Source organism: Abramis brama (assembly GCF_963993115.1).
Source record: "Abramis brama genome assembly, chromosome: 13".
NCBI lineage: Eukaryota > Metazoa > Chordata > Actinopteri > Cypriniformes > Leuciscidae > Abramis > Abramis brama.
Genome location: NC_139975.1, coordinates 35,188,616 through 35,209,698, shown reverse-complemented (window position 1 = coordinate 35,209,698; position 21,083 = coordinate 35,188,616). Strand labels below are relative to the sequence as shown.

Genomic DNA, 21,083 nt, shown 5'->3' with positions numbered 1-21,083 from the left:
TCAAGCAATATCTAATGAGTCCTATCACAGTTACATTTTCCAAGTTTTGATTTTAGATTGGGAGAAAAATCTGATTAATCATCTGTCCACTATAGTGGACCTCATGCATCAATGGCTATATTTCAGCTACAGTTCATACTTATACTGTGAATATTGTTTTTGAAAATACTTAATCTGCAGTGATATTTTACTGTAAATAAATGTATTTGTATTATTAGAATGTTACTTTCATTGACATCAAAAAAGTTATGTGATTACATAATGTGACTTGTAATGCATTACTTTACTTGTGAGATCAAAAAGTAATCTGATTATGTAATGCATGTTACTTGTAATACATTACCCGTAACATTAAAAAAATCTGATTAGGTAATGCATGTTACTTGTAATGTGCAGGGGTGTAACAAATTTCTTAGTTTTTTTATGGATAAAATTTTAAGCATCCATAAGTCTATCAGTTTGGTACCTTGCTCTGCAATTCTTGAGACCTATCCAGTTAGTTTTCCTGAAACTGCATTCTCCAGTTTTAACGTAGTCACTACTGATTGTATTTCAAAATCCCTCGACCCAATCCCAACATCTGTTCTTAAGAGGTGTCTCTCTTCAATTAGTCCCCTCATTTGTAGCATTGTGAACACCTCTCTTACAACTGGTATTGTTCTAAAAGCCCTAAAGGTTGCAGCATCAAATATGCCCTTTCTGTCACGGTTCATGAATTCGCTGTCTCTTCCTCGTCTCGTGTGATTGTGTGTAGTGTGTGTGGATAGTGTGGGTGTGTCCTCAGATTACCGCTGATCATCAGCACCAGCTGATTCCACTCTACTCTCCTATATATTCTCAGTGACTGGTGTCTTGTGTTGTCAGATTGTTGTGGTGTTTACCGGTGTTGGTTCCTGTCCTGTTTGGCGCTCTCTCTTGTGGTCTTCGTTCCAGTTGGATTTGTCTCTTTGTGTCTTGTTGCCAAGTCCGCTTATTATAAGCGACTTTGGGCTTGTTTTTCTGTAAAGTTGCTTACAAATATTGGTAGTCGTGGGTTGTGGTTTTTTGGGCTTTTTTCTTAAGTGTAGTTGCTTATTTTGGGCTTGTTCCCAGTTCTATAATAAGTTGTCAAGCAGACATTGTCTATGTTAAACGTAGGAGTTTGTCTTGCCTGTTCCCTCTGTCCCTCCCCTTTCCCATACACACAGGAGAAAGCAGAGTTTTTCCCACCCACATCCTGCTTCTAATTGGCGCTGACCCAGATGTCAACGAGTACTAGCCAATCAGAGGCAGAGCAGGGCAGTCTGTTTTTATGGTTAGGAAAACGTCAGTGACGTTTAAATGAAAATACGCGCGAGTTGCGACTGATGGTGAATGGACTGTAGGAGTTTTTGGAGGAACAAATGCCCGGGACAAAGTGAGCGAAATAGGGGAATAAATATAACACAGACTGGGAGAAAGAAAAAGGAGTAAAAGAATGGATTCAACCTGTCGTGGGGGATGACTCAAAAGCACTGTGCTATGTAGCGGACCTCGTACAACATGCTAGCACAGAAAAACAGTTTTTTAAAAATGCAGCACCGTTCTCCTCACTGAGGCTTCCGGACATTGGGTTCCATAGAAAAAGTCGCTTGTTTTGGGCTTGTTTTCACTGGCCTGGTTGCTTATTTGTCTCGCGAGATCTGGCAACACTGTTCCTGACGTCATCATCGCACTTCTGGATTCACAGACTCCTCATTCATCTGCCGTCCACCATTAGTGATGGCCAAATGAAGCGTTTCGAAGCATTATTGCTTTCTGATACAATTGTGTCGAAAATGGTTCATTACTCGAAGCTTCATTCAGATAGAAATTGCAGCACCATCTCCTGGTGAAGTAAATGTAATGCAACAAAGCTGACAACCATAAAATGCAAGTAGGCTTATATGTTAACGCCCCTTTTATTACGTGTTTACCGAGGCGATCAAAGCTGAAACAGTGTTAGTGCTGTGAAACTCATTTATGTAGGTGAATTTTACAGATACTGATGAATTTCATGTGTTCACCTTGATAATAAAACATTAAGCATGATGTGTGTGTGTGTAATTATTTCTTTAGACAAGGACAGAAGATCAGACCAGCTTAAAAAAAGTTGGAAACCATCACAGAAATTCTAATGGTTTCTATTAAAATACCAGTAGGAACCATTGGCTTTTACCATTTAAACCACTACAGAATTCTTTTTTGTAGTGTGTTTGGGACATATTCCATTAGGATTTAATGCCCCACCAATAGAACCCAACACATATCAGTAGAGACCCACAGAGACCACTATAATTCCCATTACAACCAATAAAATTCCCATGAAAACCATTAAATCCAATAGAATTTCTGTAATGGTTTCTATAGTGTTTTTTTAGCAGGGCAGTATCAGGTGTGAAAGCTTTATCTTGTTTAGCTGTGGGAAGCAGAACTCTATAACTTGTTAACTGGTGGGACTGATATTTTTGTATGTTGAAAAGGATGTGCTTGTGTAACTGGTTGTACTTGTATAATGAGGGTTTTTGAAGTTTCTGTCTGATGCATGTTTTTATGTAACAATGTTCATATGTTCTCTAATTAATAATAAAAAATAAAAAAAATGTGGCAGAGGGTGTGCTTTTGGGCACATGCAGAAGGCTTAGACAAAGTGATCATTAAATGGTACAGTTTTTATTCAGAAATATTATTTTCTCCACAGTCTTTGGTGAAAGGCGATTTCTCTTTTTTTTAAAACAATTTCACCAGCTTTAGCGACACCGACTACAGTACTACAACAACCCACGGTGTTGCCATGGTTTGGCTTCACTTTTATAAGAAATACAGCCGCCAGGTTTTAAACCTGTCAACACTGGATTGGGCTGTCAAAGCATGGTGTTCCTCGGGGATCTGTCCTGGGTCCCATATTGTTTAGTGTTTATATGCTTTCTTTGGGGAAAAAGTATAGGAAATATGGTTTGGGGTATCACTTTTATGCTGATGATACTCAAATTTACATCAGTTCAAATCTGATCCTACTGTCACCTCTAAAACTCCCTCGGAGTGTGTGCAGGAAATAAAAACGTGGATGCACCATATGTTTTTAAATTGAATTCTTCCAAGACAGATATTCTACTCATTGGCACACCTGCGGCTACTCACAAAGTGAGACATTTTAATTTGATTATGGATGATAGTGTTTTGTTTCCATCTTCTTATGCTCGTAACCTTGGTGTGATCTTTGACGCTCACCTAACACTAGACTCACATATTAAGAGTATTACAAAATCTGCATTCCATCATCTCAGAAACATTGCAAGAATTAGGCCCTATCTTACTCTGCCTGACGCTGAAAGGCTTATTCATGCATTGGTTACTTTCAGGATTGATTACTGTAATGCACTCTTTGGTTTACCTGCTAAATCTATAAAACGGCTGCAGTACATCCAGAATTCAGCAGCACGTGTGCTTACACACACTTCACCACGTCAGCACATTACAGGTATGCTTTATAGCTTGCATTGGCTTTCTGTTCAGTTGTGTATTGCTTTTAAAACTCTCACACTAACATACAAAGCTAAGCCCTTTCTTATATCTGTGACTTAGTCACGCGCCTTCCCGTTCCCTTCGGTCTACTGATTCACTTGCTCTTCAGCCTCCCTGCAGATTAAACTCTATGGGGGAGTTTATCTGTATACACAATACAACTCTTTCTCTGTTGCTGAACACAGGTTATGAATGCACTTCCTCTTATTGTTAGAGAGGCTCCCACATTAGCCAGTTTCAGGAAGTTGTTAAAAACTCATCTTTATAAAATTGCTTACCATATTTTCCGGACTATAAGTCGCTCCGGAGTATAAGTCGCATCAGTCAAAAAATGCGTCATGAAGGGGAAAAAAACATATATAAGTCGCACTGGACTATAAGTCGCATTTATTTAGAAATTTATTTCACAAAATCCAAGACCAAGAACAGACATTTAATCTGGAAAGGCAAGTTATTCAACTACACAGTAGCACACAGAACAACAGGCTGAGTAGGTATCCGGTGTGTTAACACAACACATTAACAGTTATTCAGCTACACAATAGCATAAAGAACGTATACCTGGGAGGCTGAATAGGCTAAATTAACATAAGCCAGTGAGTCCAACAAGCAAGTTACCAGTAAACAAGTTCACCAAGCACCCGCGATCTCATTCCACATCACTGAATCCATTGAATTTTCTTCATCCTTGGTGTCGCTTCTGAACAACTCCGCCATAGAGCGCCCTCTCGTGGCTGTAGACGGTAATGTTTTCATCTCAGTCTGAATTAATTTTGATATATAAGTCGCACCTGACTATAAGTCGCAGGACCAGCCAAACTATGAAAAAAAGTGTGACTTATAGTCCGGAAAATACGGTATATAGACTGTCATGATTAGTATTTTACTGTGTTGTACTGTAATAATTATTTTTGTATTACTCTTGTACTTCTGTATTTTATTTGCTTTCATGGTCTGTAGCGCTTTGGGTTTTAGAAAAGCGCATCATAAATAAAATGTATTATTATTATTATTATCATCATCCATCATATCTACTTGTATTGTGTTGTCATACTTGATTTTGTTATTATAAAATTTTTCCCCTTTGTCTCAGGCAATGTTTGCTGTGTTGTAATGTTTTGAACTTTGTGTTGAAACATTATTTAAAAAAAGAAATATTTTGAGCATTGCATTGTGAATGTTATTTACTCTATAAGGTATTTCTATATTGTTAGTAAATTAATCGTTTTATTCTTTAAGAATTTGCTTGAAGATTGGGACATAATGTTCCTAGAACAAAAAGTCCCAAATTGTATAAAAAACCCTGTAAAACCTGTGATTATATGGATTCAAAACTGCTCATGAGACTTCATGGTGGCTGTTTTAAGTATCTCAGTATCTTTTTATCAGTATATTTTTCTAGGGAGTTGCATTTGCTGGTTGCAAAAAAAAATTTGCACAAATTTGGTGCTCAACAAGGGAAATAATAAAAAGTCGGCACACCACGGCTCACGCCTGGTGGATTTCTAACTGTTTCTGGTGAAACTTCACTGAAGCCCAGCACACACAAATTGCAAACGTGAAATATATGTGTCAACGCGTCTTTGTTTTGTTTTCCTGGAAAAATGAGAAAACCTGTGGATGAACTTCATGACCTAGTATTTATATAATTTAATGTATATTTGTATATCTATTACTAAATGGTGAATTATTTAGTAATATTATGGTATTACTAAATGGTAAATTATCAAAATCCTTGGTCCTAATCTCAAGGGATCTTTTTTTTTTCCAGACTATTACAATTCCCTTTCGAGGGAACTCGCGCTGTCGAGAATCAAAAAATTGGGGAACACCTTCAGCATAACGCGTCTGAAGCCTGTATGGAACTAGTCCAATCTCGACTGGTGTTCCGTCATTACGTCACTCGTGATGTTGCATGTGACGGTGATGCGGAAGCTATAAAGGGACGCCGGATCACAACAGCATCAGCTTTCTGGTCTTAAGCAAGCGTTCTGTGTGACTGTTTTCTAACATACTCACTCAAGCACATATTTAAAAGACAAATAATGGCGAGTAAGGAGAAACTATTCAGGCAGTGTGTGTCCCCTTGCCCGCGCTTTTTGAGTGAGGCCCGAGTATGGTTTTCGGACATTATAGCTCTTCTAGCGGGCCCTCCGTGGCAAATCCCGATCAGGAGGGACCTTCTTTCTCAGGCCAGGGGCACAATACATCAACCTCGGCCAGAGCTGTGGAAGCTGTGGGTCTGGTCCCCTGAAGGGACCAACTCATAAATGCTGGTCTCTCAAGTGAGGTTGTTGAGACCATCCTAAACTCTAGAGCCCCCTCCACGAGGAAACTGTATGCATTAAAAGGGAATGTATTCAACTTATGGTGCAGAGAACATCAGTTGGACCCAGTTTACTGCCCAGTGGCTTCGGTGCTGGAGTTCCTCCAGAGTCGCTTCTCTGATGGGCTCTCCCCATTGGTGGCTTTTAGTAAAAAAAAGTAGCTTTTCTGCTGGCTATTACGTCCCTAAAAAGAGTCGGGGACCTGCAGGCGCTATCCGCTGGGCCCTCTTGCCTCGAGTTCACTCCTGGCAGAGTGAGAGCTATTCTCCATCCTAGACCCGGCTTTGTGCCTAAGGTGTCGATAAATGTGGCACGGTCTATAATTCTACAGGCATTTCATCCTCCACCGCATGTGTCGGATGATCAAGCTAGATTACATCTGTTATGCCCGGTCCTAGCTCTGGAGGCCTACGTGCACAGGTCTTTGGGCTGGAGGAAGTCGGACCAGCTGCTCGTGTGTTTTGGGTCACCTAAGAAGGGTTCCCCTGCTTCCAAGCAAACTATCAGCAGGTGGATAGTAGAGGCTATTTCCTCAGCTTACGAGGCGTGCAACTTGCCTTCGCCTCTTCCCTGAGAAGGGAACGAGACGCTGCGTCCCTCGGCCACACTTCCTGCGCTCCTGAGAATGACTTGCTTCGACCAATCAGAAGCTGACGCTGTTGTGTTCCAGCGTCCCTTTGTAGCTTCTGCATCACCTTCACATGCGACGTCACGAGTGACGTAATGACGCAACACCAGTCGAGATTGGACTAGTTCCATAAAGGCTTCAGACGCGTCACGCTGAAGGCGTTCCCCAATGTGTCGACTCTCAACGCGGCGTCTCGTTCCCTGTTACAGTCTGTAATGTATTGTCATTATGGAAATGTTTCTTTAAGGGGTGCCTCAGCCTCCGTATTTGTTGTTATGACTCCTACTTTGTATGTGCACGTCAGTTCTCAGTAAAAAGAACAGCGAGTATGGCTCGGTACCGAAGCTCTGTGTCAGTCACATTATTCTACACAGTCGTAACCCGATACGTTTTTTTCTCAGTTGCTTTGGCACATTTTTCTTCTTATTCTCTGAACTGTAAGTTCGATTGTCACAACTGTTTGCTGGAACATCAGAACTCTATTGCGCTTCTGCACAACGTAGTAACTTACCCAAAAGTTGTCATTACAGGTTACAGTACTGCAGTGTGTGAGGCCACGTAAGGGCCAGAATATACTACTAATAGACTGGAAATAAAACGAAACTGCAATAGAATCATATCATTGTCAGTGTTCCACCAGCTCTGCACACTCCACCCACTCGTTCTCTCTCCCGGAATACCGATTCACCACACCTGCACCTCATCATCACCTCATCACCCACTCCCTTTATAAACCCACTGCACCGTCAGTTCACTGTCTATCTGTTTGTTTTTGTTTGTTTGTTTATTTGTTTGTTTGTTTATTTGTTTGTTTGTTTAAAACAGTACAGAATAGCCAGTAACTCCCGTTCCTTACTCCAGTCCAGTGGTGGCGGTAATGCACAAGAAATAGTTGCTAACCGCCAATAAAAAAAGAAGAAGAAGAAGAAGTTCACTATCTGGTCTTGTCTCAACATATATATGGCGCTTTTCCACTACACAGTACCAGCTCGCCTCGGCTCACCTCGACTCGCCTCGGCTCGGCTCTGTTTGGTTTTCCACTGTGTAAAAGTTGTACCTGTTCCTGCTTCCAGGTACTTTTTTTCATACCACCTCCGGCGAGGTTCTAAGCGAGCTGAGGCGAGCTGAGGCGAGGCTAAAATGTGACGTGAAAACACGGCAGACTGCTGATTGGTCAGAGAGAATCGTCACTATTCACTGCGTCATCATTGCACGCGCCAGACGGAGTATCCTGAATAAAAAACAGCAAAAACAAAAACATCCAAAAACAGCATACACTCGATTTCCTCCATTGTCCTGTGTGTGTGGGTAGCGGGTGTGTCTCGCGCGTCTCGCGTAAAAGATTAAGTCACGGCAGTTTCCTGCGGCGTCGCTATGATGACCAGGTACTATTGTGGAGGTACTATCTGCCAGAGGTGGGAGTAAGTCACACATGTTCAAGTCACAAGCAAGTCTCAAGTCCCTATACATCAAGTCTCAAGCAAGTCTAAGTCGCAGTACACACAAACCAAATCAAGTCAAGTCAGTGGTTCACTTCAAGCAAGTCAAATCGAGTCTTGCTAAGGGTCAAGTCAAGTCGAAGTCAAGTTACTATACCAAACAAAAAAAGTAGTTTATATTGGCCTCAAACTTATTCATTTTTCCCTCAAAAATGATTACCTTTCTTATACATTTATATCGTAATATTCATAGAATTTATTAGCATGCATTTATGATTATCAAAATTTGGAATAATTATTATTATTATAATAACAATGATACAAAATGTTTTGAAGATAAAACATTTGAAGGTAAATTCACAAGTGTGCTGCATTAATTATATTGGTTTCATAGTAAATGTCATAACAACTGATTTGTTTAAAATGGCAGATTCGTTCTGGAACTAAGCAAACGAATTTGTTCAGATGCTCATAACTCTTTCTGTGGCTTGTTTGGAACTATTGTCATTGGAGAAATAGAGCAAAAACAGAGAATATTTGGAATATTATGTCTAAAATGTCACATCAAAATATTCACTCTTTGTTTACTGAACTGTTTTATAAAATCCTTATCACATTTGCAATCGCGCCAATATTCTGGAAATATTTTGTTAATATCACATGCTATAATTATAAAAATAACTCATACTAGGGCATTTTTTATATTAATTCTGCTGGCATTTTGTCCCCAACCCCCTGATAACATCTGACCCTGCATTAAGAGAAACATAAAACACGACAAAACATTAACAGTTTTCTATGTTGTTTTTCGTCATTGGAAAGAACGACATATTTGGCTTTAAAGCATGATTTGAAAGAAATGTGGCAAATGTTATACAAAACATATGCCATCATTAATTATCATTTGGATATTGACAACATTAAGCTACATTTGAAAACATAATTGTGTATAAAGAGGCATGATGACCAGTCAAATTAACTATAACAAACAGGTTAAACAAGCCATATCTCACTTTTAGACGTGGTGAATGAAGTTCGACTGTTCGAGGTTGTGATGGTCGTCCGATATCCCTTGCCAGTTATTATGCGTACAGCAAATCTTCTTGTATGAATATGGTCAATTTCTAGTGTTTATATCCAAAAAGAAACGATGCTGGGAGATGTTTTTGTATTTAGCGCGCTCACCGCGATGTATGGCTGAGTCCCAATTCGCATACTATCCGTCCTAAATAGTATGCGAAACTAGAATTAGTACGTCCCAAATCGTAGAATGTTGAAATGAGTATTCCAAAGATACCCGGATGGTCTACTATTTCCGGTTAGAATTCGAAGTGCAGATCAATGCACACTCTAACGGCTAATATTGCCCACAACCCATTGCGTGCGGGAGAGAGGAGCTTTGTGGTGATGGTGGTGATGTAAACATGGCAGCCGGTGTGGTGAACAATCGTGTCCGATTGAAGAGATGAATCCGAGCTGCGTCAATAGCAGAGGAGAAAGACTGCGAAATTTAAAAATATGACTATTTTTTACACACCGGATGCATGAGCGGAGATGCGCCACAGTTTTTAAGTGTAAGAATTCAAATGTTTAACCCTAAATAAAGTTATATTTTATTGACTCGTAATATTAATGGGTTTATGTTGTGCCAAAAAAAGTACCGTGTTTATCTTGTAGGGTAAATAAAAAGGCTCTAGTACAGTGTCATGCAAGTGTCTTTTTTTATGTATTTATTTTATTGTTTCTGTCTTAGATGTATACCTTAGCCTACTATAAACTCTTATGAAAATAAACACCTTTTACTACACTAACCATAGTTTAACCACACTGACTTATTTGTAGTAATACTGTGGCTGTACAAATGTTAACTTTATCAGTCCAACCAAAGAAACATGGTTACTACACTTTTACTATAGTAAAAGCATGGTTCATTTTCATCTGGGTATTTTTGAGTATTATACAGAAGTATAAAATACGTTAAACAATAGTTATACTATAAATTTTAAATATTTTAACTCAGAAAATAAGTAGCTTTCATTAAGTTACACACATTGCACATGAACGTCAGAACCAGCCGCCTCACAAACGACCTGCGTTTGGTTGATCTACGACGACGACGTCCTGCTTCACTCCTCAATTTGCTAGAACACATTGTAAATGTATTGTGGAAAAAAAAGATGGGAATAGTAAATACAATTATATTGGACATATAATAATGAATGAAACGTAAAATGTTTTGTTAACAGTCGCGGTGTGTGTAACTAGGCAACCACGTTCTCGTTCACGTTGCATGACGTCATCGAAGTATGTCCCAGAACATGCATACTCTTTTGCTACACACTCAAAAGTATGTACTTTTTCCTCACAAAAAAAGTACATACTTTTAGGTCGTAGTATAAGTAGGCGAATTGGGACTCAGCCTATGTTTTTTCTGGGCTTGTGCAGCGTCACGCAATCGCGCAGAATCTGATGACTGGCGTCAATGGTTCCGTTGCTTTCATTTTGTTCAGCAATTGATGTTGCGATGATTTATATAAAAATGTATATTAAGTCATTCTCGAGTCATACATTTCAAGTCAAGTCTCGAGTCATTGGATCTCAAGTCAAAGTCAAGTCGAGTCATTTTATTAATTTAGTCAAGCAAGTCTCAAGTACTTAAATTTGCGACTCGAGTCTGACTCGAGTCAAGTCATGTGACTCGAGTCCCCCATCTCTGCTATCTGCAATGGAAAACGGAGCGAAAAGTGAGTTGAGTCGAGTCGAGTCGAGCTGGTACTGGTAATGGAAAAGCGCCAATAGATGCACAAGACTCACTCTAAAGACTTACCCGAGCTACCTACCTGTGATCATCCTCTTCAGTCTCCTATTCCCGTCTACCATCTGCCATCTCTGCTGATCAACATCATCGTCCGTTCTCCGCTCTGGTTTTAATCTCTACCTGCAAAGACATTCATATTACTCATTCAGCTCAGTTCATTTATCATCTCAGTACTGCATTACCTACCTTAACATCAGCTGGTTCTGTGCTTCTGTTCTCAATAAATCATTGTTGATCTTACTCCCCTGCCTGAGTCTTCACTAAACCTGACAATCATGTTGTGTATATATAATGTGTAATGCTTATTGTTAAAAATACATAGAGCATAATGTTTTTATTTTATTTCTATGAATGCTGTGTGTGTTACCATCCATGATTCACACTGATAATACTGTGGCAGTTTGTTTAATTTTTACATTGATTATTTATGGTAACAACCAAGTCATCAGTGTGTAAACAATTTCTATAAAATGAAGTGCTGACATTGAAATGGAGCTATAAGGTCCAGTTTGTCTTTCCCGCACATCATTATGACGGTGAGACTCAAACACTTACAGATTTGAGAAGAGCTCTGCTTTTAAAACACTGTTTTACAGTAAAAACTTACTTTTCCCTGTTTAACTGTTTTCAACATTGATAATGTTTCTTGAGCATCAAATCATCATATTAGAGTGATTTCTGAAGGATCATGTGACCCTGAAGACTGGAGTAATGATGCTGAAAATTCAGCTTTGAATCACAGGAATAAATTACTTTTTACTTTATTCACATAGAAAACAGATAATATAAATTGTATTTTGGACACACACGCACACACACACACACACGTATTCATTTAAGTAAGCAGTAGTTCTTTATCTCAGATTCTCTAAACTGTTAAACATTGCTCTGTATTTTGCCAACTAAATACAATAAGGAAAAACGTTATGGTTTTGTGGGTCCATTTTAAAGTGATAGTCATCAAAGAGTAAAAAACTGTATTAGCCTAAACTGGTGTAAAGACCAGCCATTGGGCGAAGGTATAATGCGTGTATGTCTGTTCAGTGCTCCGGTGAAGTTCACTTTATTTATTAGAATTTAGTTTCAATATTACTTTAGCTCTACGCTTAATCTGACTCCAATCTCAAATGATAATCAAATTTAGATCGTGTTTCTTATTAGAAAATAATCATACATTTTGATTGTCATTTAGATCTTTGATTATTCTGAATATCCCTATTTTCAAATATTTATTCATTAGGACCCGGTATTGCTTTGAGACGTCACGTCGTGAATGTGCGCTCACGATCACAAACTTAGCCAGTTCTGAAATAGTCAGAGGATGCAGTGCGAACTATTTTACCCTTAAGCGGCCGCTCTCTGCTGACTCATAACAAAAGGTGTCATTTTTTTAATAGTCGCAAAATGCAGCGTGCTAAGTCAGTGATAGTCAGAAATCGGAAGGTCTCCTTAATGATGTGCTCCATGCTCCATTCATTAGTGCCTTCGGTTTGATCTATCCTGGAAGAGATTTGTGGAAACACCAGACTACACATTAATCTTCTTACAGTGGTGTGTGAGTGTGTAAGACTCGGGAAAACACTGACACAGTACAGGTTCACACAGACTGCTCTGCCACTTGCCATTATATACCCAGACCAGAACAAAAGGCTTGTACAATATTTTTTAGAGTTGTTTTGGGTCAATTCATGCACCCCAGGGGGTGACACCTGGTTTCGGGGGAGAGGAGAGAATCAACAGATATCTTGAAGAGACATCACTCAAAGAGGAGAACAGAAGTTTTCAATCTTTCTCATAATACCAATGACTGCAATGAAATTAAGACCATTTTACCAATCGCACTGAGACATTTAAAATGATACCAAACATGAAAAGGAAAAACAAATAGATTCACAAGATACATCATATGTGATATATAGACATACTCAGTGAACTTTTAGTGACTTGAATCAGGGGGAGAGGAAGGGAGGAGGGAGAGGGCGATGCAGAGATAAGGAAGGAGAAAAGTTTGGACAAGAAAATGTCCTGTGCTCTTTCTCTGCGATCTTCTGTCCAGGGTGCGTTTTATTGCTTTATTCCAGGGTGAGTTTTATCTCAGCTTTTGTCTTAGCAGGAAAATCAATTCTTACACTGGCATATGTTATTCACTCATTGTCTGCTCTGTTGTGTCCTTATTTATCTGTAATAAATCAGTTTTTTCACAGGAACTAAATATTACAACATCTCCCTAGTAAAACTCCCTTTGATGTGATTACATGGAATTACAATGACGACTGATGTCACGTGATTTTGGCAGCATAAATAGTGGACCAGAATCAATCTGTGAGACAAACTGCCTGATAATACAGTTTATTTCATCCGGGCTTTGATCCCCAGCACAATGACTACAGCAATGCCAGAACATGGAGAATGGAGCACAGAGGAGCTCGTCACTGAAGACGTGAAGAAGTTCTGCTTTGAGGTAGGACACAGAAAATCACTCATGCAGTTTTTGTTAAAACACAGTCTAGTAAAATGATCTATTTTGGTGCTATAAAATGTGTGGGGAAACTTATTTGTTGTCATATTTAAAAGAACTGTTTTACTTTTCACTCAAAGTCACATGATTTTTTACATGATTTTTCTGGTATCCGAAGGATAGGCGTCACATAACTCCATAGAGACTAATTAAATTAATCTTTTTGAAAAAATGATAATAATATAGATGAATATAAAATGTGATTTTTAAAATTTTTATTCAGATGAAGCCAGAAATAGAGAAGGAGGTTGGAGCCAACTTAGATTTTTTCACTCCTTTAACCTGTAGGCGTCTGAGTCTGATGGGAGGAACACACACTCTGGTCAAGGTAAGTCTGTGTTTTATTTTTTATGGATTTTGAGCTTATGATTTCATCACTGAAACTCCAAGGCACAATTTGTATGTTTCTATTATCATCACGCCAACTGTGGCAGTGTGTCCTAAACGGGTGCGAAGTGTCCAGTAATTTTTCCGTCCTCTCTGAAAGTCAAAATGCATCAAGTCACTGTATAAAGTTTCACTGCATTTGGAGCCTATAAGAGAAAACTTCTCTCACCGTTGTAGCGTTGATGGACACTCAAACCTCTGCAAGAGATCTCTGTCACTGTCGCAGAACCCGCAGAGATGTGCTTGCTGTCATGGAAAATAAATGTGTTCAGGTCGCTATCAATGTGAACAGAGTTTACATGGAAGAGATCATATAAATTCATCTCTCTCTCTCTCTCTCTCTCTCTCTCTCTCTCAGGTGTACGTCGGAGTAAATAAGTGCGTTCATGCAATTTTATCTGTAATTATCTACATAGATATGCCAAAGAGTGTGTCTGGAGTCCAGTGCCCTAAAACCGCCAGTGATCCTCTGATCCCTTTTGAATTTAAAAAGTAACAGCATGCAGAATATAGTCTGTCTGATCTAACAACAGACACACAATGAGCTGCCATACTGTACAGAGGAACTATTGAAAACTGTTTCATTCATCAATATTAAACTCAATATCCAAACCCTCCAGTGTCTGTGTCAGTTTATGAACAACACCAATTCACTTCACTTTACTAAAAATATTGCTGAAATAACTGAACATAAATATTTCTCTATCCCAAATTGTCAAAAATAGTAAAAGAAAAAAGCTGCTTTTTAAAGGGTAACTAAACCCTAAAACAACTTTTTTAGTTAATGATCTGTAAGACTGGGGCTTCTTTAGTGCTGTTCATTGATTTAAGTAAATTTTTTGACATTTGGGTATAAAGTGTTTTAATTCTAGAATATATGGTGTAAAAACGTCTGAGTGCTGCCCTCTTCAGGTTGAACGGTGGCTACTGCAGTTGAATTTTGTACATGGGTGCATTTTCAATTTCTGGGTGCGTCAGACAGAGTTACGGCACGCACGGAGATGAAAAGGGTATGTATGGACTTATCTAACTCTGGGGGATACGGTGAATAAGCTAAAGTCCCAAAAAGTCGGCGTGTTCCTTTAAGAAATATGAAAAAAGAAACTGTAAAATGTCTACTTTTGTATGTGTCCACTTACAATCGAAACAAAACATTGTGCTTTTGTATAATAAAGAAAATAAACAGGGTGTGCTTTCTGCCTCTCCGTCTCAGTGAACTTTTTTTCTGAAGCACGTCTCTAAACTTAAACAAAACTCAGCGAATACTAGTCACACAGGCATAAGCAATATATCTGTCTAAACATTTAAGTCTCTGCTATTAAATTATCTCATTCAAAACGAAAACAAATATTCTCTGTTTATGTAATCTGTATGAAAAGATAGAGATGTCAGTCGTTCTCATGGCAACTCATTATCTGCTAATGTGAATACGCCTACAGAGAGCATGCGCTATTGAAACGCGGGTGTCAGGTGCTCGCCCCCCTCGGTTCGTCCCCTCTTATCTCCACTGGGCTCTGCCCACTTTTCCAGCATTTTTCAAATATTGCCAGTGGGTGGAGTCAGGCTCTGACCAGGGGTTGAGTTACCCTTTAAAATAAAGTGAAAAATTTGAAATCCATTTTCCAAGTCAAACCTATTGGTCCTCTTAAGATGGTGATGATCAGATGTGGGACATTTATTGTCTCGAAAGTTTGAGAACCAATGCTTTGGATTTTCTTGTAAAAATTTTTTATTGTAAATATTAATAATATTATTGTTTAGATTGATAAGAGCATTTCATTACTTATAATGGGAAAAGTTTGTTTAACAAAAACGCCAATTAAAGTCTTATCATATGGGACTCTATCTGCGTCAAAATAAAAAAATCAGCCCAACTAACGTCAAAGCTTCTTATCACGTTGCAACCAATTCTCGCTCCCAAGGCGTCAAAAACTGAAGCATGGTCAAGCGCCCCCAGAGTCACAGTGAAGACCCTCTGCGTCTGTTTGCCCCTCTGCATCACTCTATGGACGATTTGGGAACTCCATTGGGAACTCCATTTCCCATTCAATGGGAAACCTGTGGCGTTAACAACAGACACAAATTTTATCAGTAGGAAATTGCGCTGAAGAAGTCTCATATTGAACACATCACGATATTTGGCATCAGTTCACGTGTGCCATATGTTGGTAAGTAGTCGTAAATACGCTGTCCAAAACACTTATTTTACCTGGTCAAAAACAGCTCTGTTTTCAGCATGCCGTTTAAATGCATGTGTCTTTAAATGATAATGAGCTTTGCTCACCCCGCCCCTCTGTTCTGTGCGTACACCGTTTGTTATAACCATAACACAATAACCATAACGCGGTGTTCATTATTAACGTGGGATTATGAATTATATTGAGAACGTTGTACATAGAAAACATGCCGTAATGTACCCTGAGTGTAAACAGCCGCATTCATCGTGAAGCGTGCTAGTGATTTGCAAAGATTAATATAAAGGTTAATAAAACGTTACACTCACTTCTTCTTCTGGAGGTGCAGCAGGAACACGAATAGTTGGTACCGATCCTTTTTTCAGGAGCAGCTTCTTAGCAAAACCAGCTTTATAACGTTACTGACCCTCGTTTGTAAAGCAGTCTGGTGAAATGATTCGCGCAAACATGAAAGCATTGCTGTTGATCGTGGGGAATATTCCCTTCGAAAACAAACTCAGCCACTGCGTCTTCAGCGGTTCGGATTTAGGAACATCAAAATGATGCTGTGTTCCTCATTACACCCAAGAACAGATCACCACAATCGCTTAGACACCATCAGACAGTGCTCCAGCATATCAACAATGACCGCGCCGGTCCGTGCTGACTTTGATTGACAGCTCGCTCAGGAGCGAGGGCGGGTCTGTGTTGAAATGCTGCTGTCAATCAACAATCGTGGGAGGGGCGTCCAACCAACGGCTTGATTTAGGAGATGGGAAAACATATAAGAAGATTATAAAAAAACACGGGAAGGATTTTTATCATTTTATGATGGTTGTGTACAGGCACTGCCAACACACATTTCAGTATAATCAACTTGTAAAAGTGCATGTACCATTATATGACCCCTTTAATAAATTGTTTTGCTCACATCAGGTGCACAGTGGTTAAAGACTCCATGTGTTTCAGAGAAGACAGCTGTCTATACCCTCACCAGTCAGCACTTACACTGCAGTACACACTACGGTGTTCAACACCTGTTATAGATGAGTAAACGCATGAATAAATCATTTACAACACTTTCTGCATCCCCTAATCTAAAGTGTAAACTATTCATCACTTGTAAATGTGTTACACTTACCTGTAAATGATCTGTACATGTATTTAAGGCATTTACAACACTTTTTGCACCCTCTAATTGCTACATACATACAACAACAAAAAAAAACATTTATTAAACATTTATGAAACGCATATTCATGTTTTGTAAATGATTAGTTAATCATTTACTAATCAATTGTAAATGACTTGTAACAGAATTTACAAAACACATAAAATGTTAGTATATCACTTGCTAATCATTTATGAATGTTTTGTAAATGATTAGTTCATCATTACCACTTATAAATGACTTACAACTGAACGTTATTATAAAGTGTTACCGAATAAGGAAGAAGGAAGGGTTGGTGCTAGACAGTCTTTTGACCGTGAAAAGGATCGAATTCATGTTATTGGACGTGAAAAAGTTTATAATCGTTTTTTTTTTGTGTGTGTGTGTGTTTTATTTCTCTTAAAATGTAACCTGACAAAGAAAAAGTAAAGTTTACAAGACAAATGATGGATTCACGCGTCAAATCCTTTGTGCTACACCCTTGTGGAAATGGTGAAGAACGAAAAACGTCTTAGATCGCCATTACAATAATATTACAGATGAATACATTTTTAACTTAAATTAATTATTTAATTAAGTTGATTTGTGGCCCATCTGTAAGAGTATACAGCAGATTTGTTTATTTTGTTATCCTTTTTTGTGTTGTAGTGAAGAGTTTTGCTCCTCATGCTAATCAAACACACCTAACCGAGATGTTCAGGGTTACTTGTAAACTACAGGAATGAATGTGTGGATTTTGAAATAAACTGCTTCTTATGTAATGAGTGATTATAATCAAGGTATTAATCAATATTTTTCCTTCTAAATATCACATGAGTTGAATGACTTCTCTAAGCTTATGAGATTGTACTTTGTTATAGAAGTTACCAGTGTGATTACTGAAATGATCTTTTCATGTATTCTCTAAAGTCTGTATTAAAGGGACACCAGGCAAGTCTGAGTGTTTTTTCTCTACGAAGCTCCCCCTAGTGTCTGGTAGTAAATGCTTTCAAACACTCTGTCATAAAAACGAACTGTTGTCCCTCGCCACGAGCAACCCAGCTGAGCAGAGGAACCGGCTATTTCAAAACCAGTTATGTCTACCGACGCAAGTAAAGCAATATTTTCTTTCCAACTGATGGCGATTTTTATTTGTATTTTTTTATTGTGTTGTCATGCATACTATTATTTTTACCGGGAACGAACGATATGAACGAGGCGAACTACTGCTTTGGTGTTTGTTTGTTTTTGGGAGAATGGGCATGAGCATAAATATATATATATATCTCGGAGGCTAATATTTGTCTAAAGTTATATTAGTAAGGTCTATAAGTTAATCTGGTACTGTAGAATGACGGTTTACCTTTGCTTGTCTAAGAAAACATCAGAACGTTTTTTCTAGCTCGATCATGATATGTGCAACATGTTTATTGCCTATTATCAGACGCGTTGACTTAGTGACATAAAATAAAAGTGTAAGTTACACAAATAAAACCGACAGAGGAACGGCCAAACAACTACAGAAATCAAACGTGTTTGCTAATGACAATGCTAACATCAAAGTTATAGTATCTAGCGTACTAGTAAGCCCGTAACAGACAGCGATCATAATAAAAACCTTTACAGACAATAGCAAACATCCTGAGGTCGCAATTACTTGAAATTTAAATATTAAACACAGTTTATTCCAAAGATACTTACAAGTGCAACAGCAGGATCAGCATCTGTTTTGCAGGCTTCTGTTTCTCTCAGTTCTCCCCATTCTGAAAAAGCCGGTCCGATATTTACTCGAGTCTGACTTGCTCGGTCAGTCTCCCGTTTCCTCATTCATTGGTCCTCCGACAAAGATTTCCTAGCTTTCTGCATCTTTTTTACAGCCTCAGCCATAACTCAATCTATCGTTGCCCTTTGCTTATAGCTAGCCGGTGCTTGAATGGGGGCGTGTACGTGTGCAGTGCCGTCAAGCAATTCGTTACATCGCGAGATCTGATATAACGCGATACTTCCTGACGCCGACCCGCCGGCCCAAAGTTGCAAGTGAGTTTTTTCCGCTCTCGGGCACCAGGGGGGTGCGAAACCACCACCATTCAACTCGAAATAAGTAATATAACCATTCCACTGACTCCGAAGCTGTTCAGTTAAGGTTAAAAAGTTACCTAGAGCACCTTTAAATATCTGAGTGGTGACTGAAGCTGATGTCAGGAATGCAGGAACAGTGCTTGCTCATTTAGCCCAGCTTCCCAAAAAGAAGTATGGACTTCTTTAACATGTGTCAATACATCCATCTGCTTTTCTAGGGTACCCTGACGACTATAAGTCACAGGGTCATTGAAGTCTAGGGTTTAAGGGACCATTTCTTTGTTAAAGCTTTACTAAACTGCGTTATATTAAAGTGTAGCTCTCCTTGAGAGAAAGAACGCATTATCTTGATGTCTTGAGATGACTCTCCTGTTTATAGTTAGAGCCTGGCCAAATCCAACCTTGGAAAAGCTGTGTGTCGGTGTGTGTGTTAGTCTTTTGGTTACAGGTTAAGAAACCACTGGCATTATTGGAGATTGACTGAGTTGTTGTTCGGGACATGTTGACGCACAGAAACCCAAATCTGCGACCTGGGGGCTGTTCCATAATAGCCGCTTAGAAAAGCGGGGATTAAACTCCAAAACCGGACTTGAATGAGCCTAACAAATAAGTTGGGGCTAAAGTGGTTCCATAAAAGGTAATTGAAGTTCACGCAATCTCACTAATTTGATCCAGGTTGATCTAGTCTAGATAATTGCGTGTGCACGCGTTTCTGAAGCAGCTCTAGAGGTCGATCGTGGATCAAATCGATCCACCATCAAACAGCGTATATTTTGTGCTGTTTTATGCGTTTGTGACATGTCTCCCCCCCCCCCCCCCCAGTGCAAAACTTACATTTAACAGTTATATTCTCCATCTGTAAATGTTAGAAAGTTGAGCAAATGTATCCATTTTACTGCTAATCTTCACATTGAACGAGCGCTGCTGCGCGCATGCGCGCCAAATAGCAGCGCAATAATTCTGACTAAAATATACATTTTGCTTGGAAAATTAATATGCGATACTTTATAACACTAGAAATATCTTCTAATTATAATAATTTATCTTTAGGATGTTGGATAAGTTGCAGTGAACTTCTAGTGAACAGAAGTACTTCAGTGAACAGAAGTAGCCTAATTCAGGGAAGATTTTTTTTTTAAGAAACTAAATATATAAAGATACAAAATATAGTTTTGGGTATAGGACCTATGCTACTTTATAAAGATGACATATACTTATTTAGAATGCTGAGAATTACAGCTTTTAATGCAATAATTTTTTGGATAAAGCAAGAATCCCCAGTTTTAAATGAGTGGTTAGATTTAGTTTCTAGAATTATTTTTTATATATTATACATATAATATAATATATTCTTAATGTACTTTACATTATGGAGAGGATAACATGAAATTAAGAGCAAATGTATACATTTTGAAAAGATATGTGCAACTCTAAAATCAAAGAATATTCCATAAAAGAAAGGAATATATATTATTAGTCTACATTAACTACATTTTTATATAACCCTCCCTTTTATTTCTAGGCTAGTTATTTGTTATTTTATTTATTTGCTTATTTTATATTGAATATTTGATATTCAAATAATATTACTTGAATAACTATTAGGAATTATGTGTCATTATAAGAGTTTGATATAAATATGTGAATGTTAAATTTTTATTAATATTTATTTATTGTTTTTTGTCTTTTCCCTCTTAAATCATATGTAAAAGTGTCTAACTATGTTCTTCTTGGTTATTGTTCTAATCATGTGTGTTGGTGGGTATTATCACAAAAGAAAAAAGTAGAAGGAAAAATAAGGAATATTTATTGGGGGAAATATGTCTTTAAAGGAACTGTCAATTTGTATAATTGTGTTAAATGTGTTTGAATTGAAAGACATAATAAAGTACATAATATATATATATATATATATATGTATGTGTGTGTGTGTGTGTGTGCTAAAATATTTGTTATTTGGACATTAGATGTGCCTTATTTAGAGTTTTAAACCTACAAGTGTATTTTTATGATATATTCAAATGTAGGCTAATATACTGTC

At 38.3% G+C, this 21,083-nt stretch overlaps 1 protein-coding gene across 1 annotated transcript; it reads left to right on the top strand.

The window, feature by feature from the left end:
- Positions 1 to 13,066: 13,066 nt before the first annotated feature.
- LOC311095294 (uncharacterized protein) lies at positions 13,067 to 14,254 on the top strand. The gene is made up of 3 exons (XM_084133764.1): positions 13,067 to 13,195; positions 13,476 to 13,580; positions 13,998 to 14,254. Exons 1-3 carry the CDS (start codon positions 13,115 to 13,117, stop codon positions 14,133 to 14,135), a joined length of 324 nt encoding a protein of 107 aa, XP_083989890.1. The 5' UTR covers positions 13,067 to 13,114; the 3' UTR covers positions 14,136 to 14,254.
- The last annotated feature ends 6,829 nt before the right edge of the window (positions 14,255 to 21,083 follow it).

Coding starts and splice junctions, on each gene's coding strand:
- LOC311095294 (XM_084133764.1), top strand. CDS start 13,115: ATGACTACAGCAATGCCAGAACATGGAGAATGGAGCACAGAGGAGCTC. Junction 13,196..13,475: donor TGAAGAAGTTCTGCTTTGAG/GTAGGACACAGA, acceptor ATTTTTATTCAG/ATGAAGCCAGAAATAGAGAA. Junction 13,581..13,997: donor GAACACACACTCTGGTCAAG/GTAAGTCTGTGT, acceptor TCTCTCTCTCAG/GTGTACGTCGGAGTAAATAA.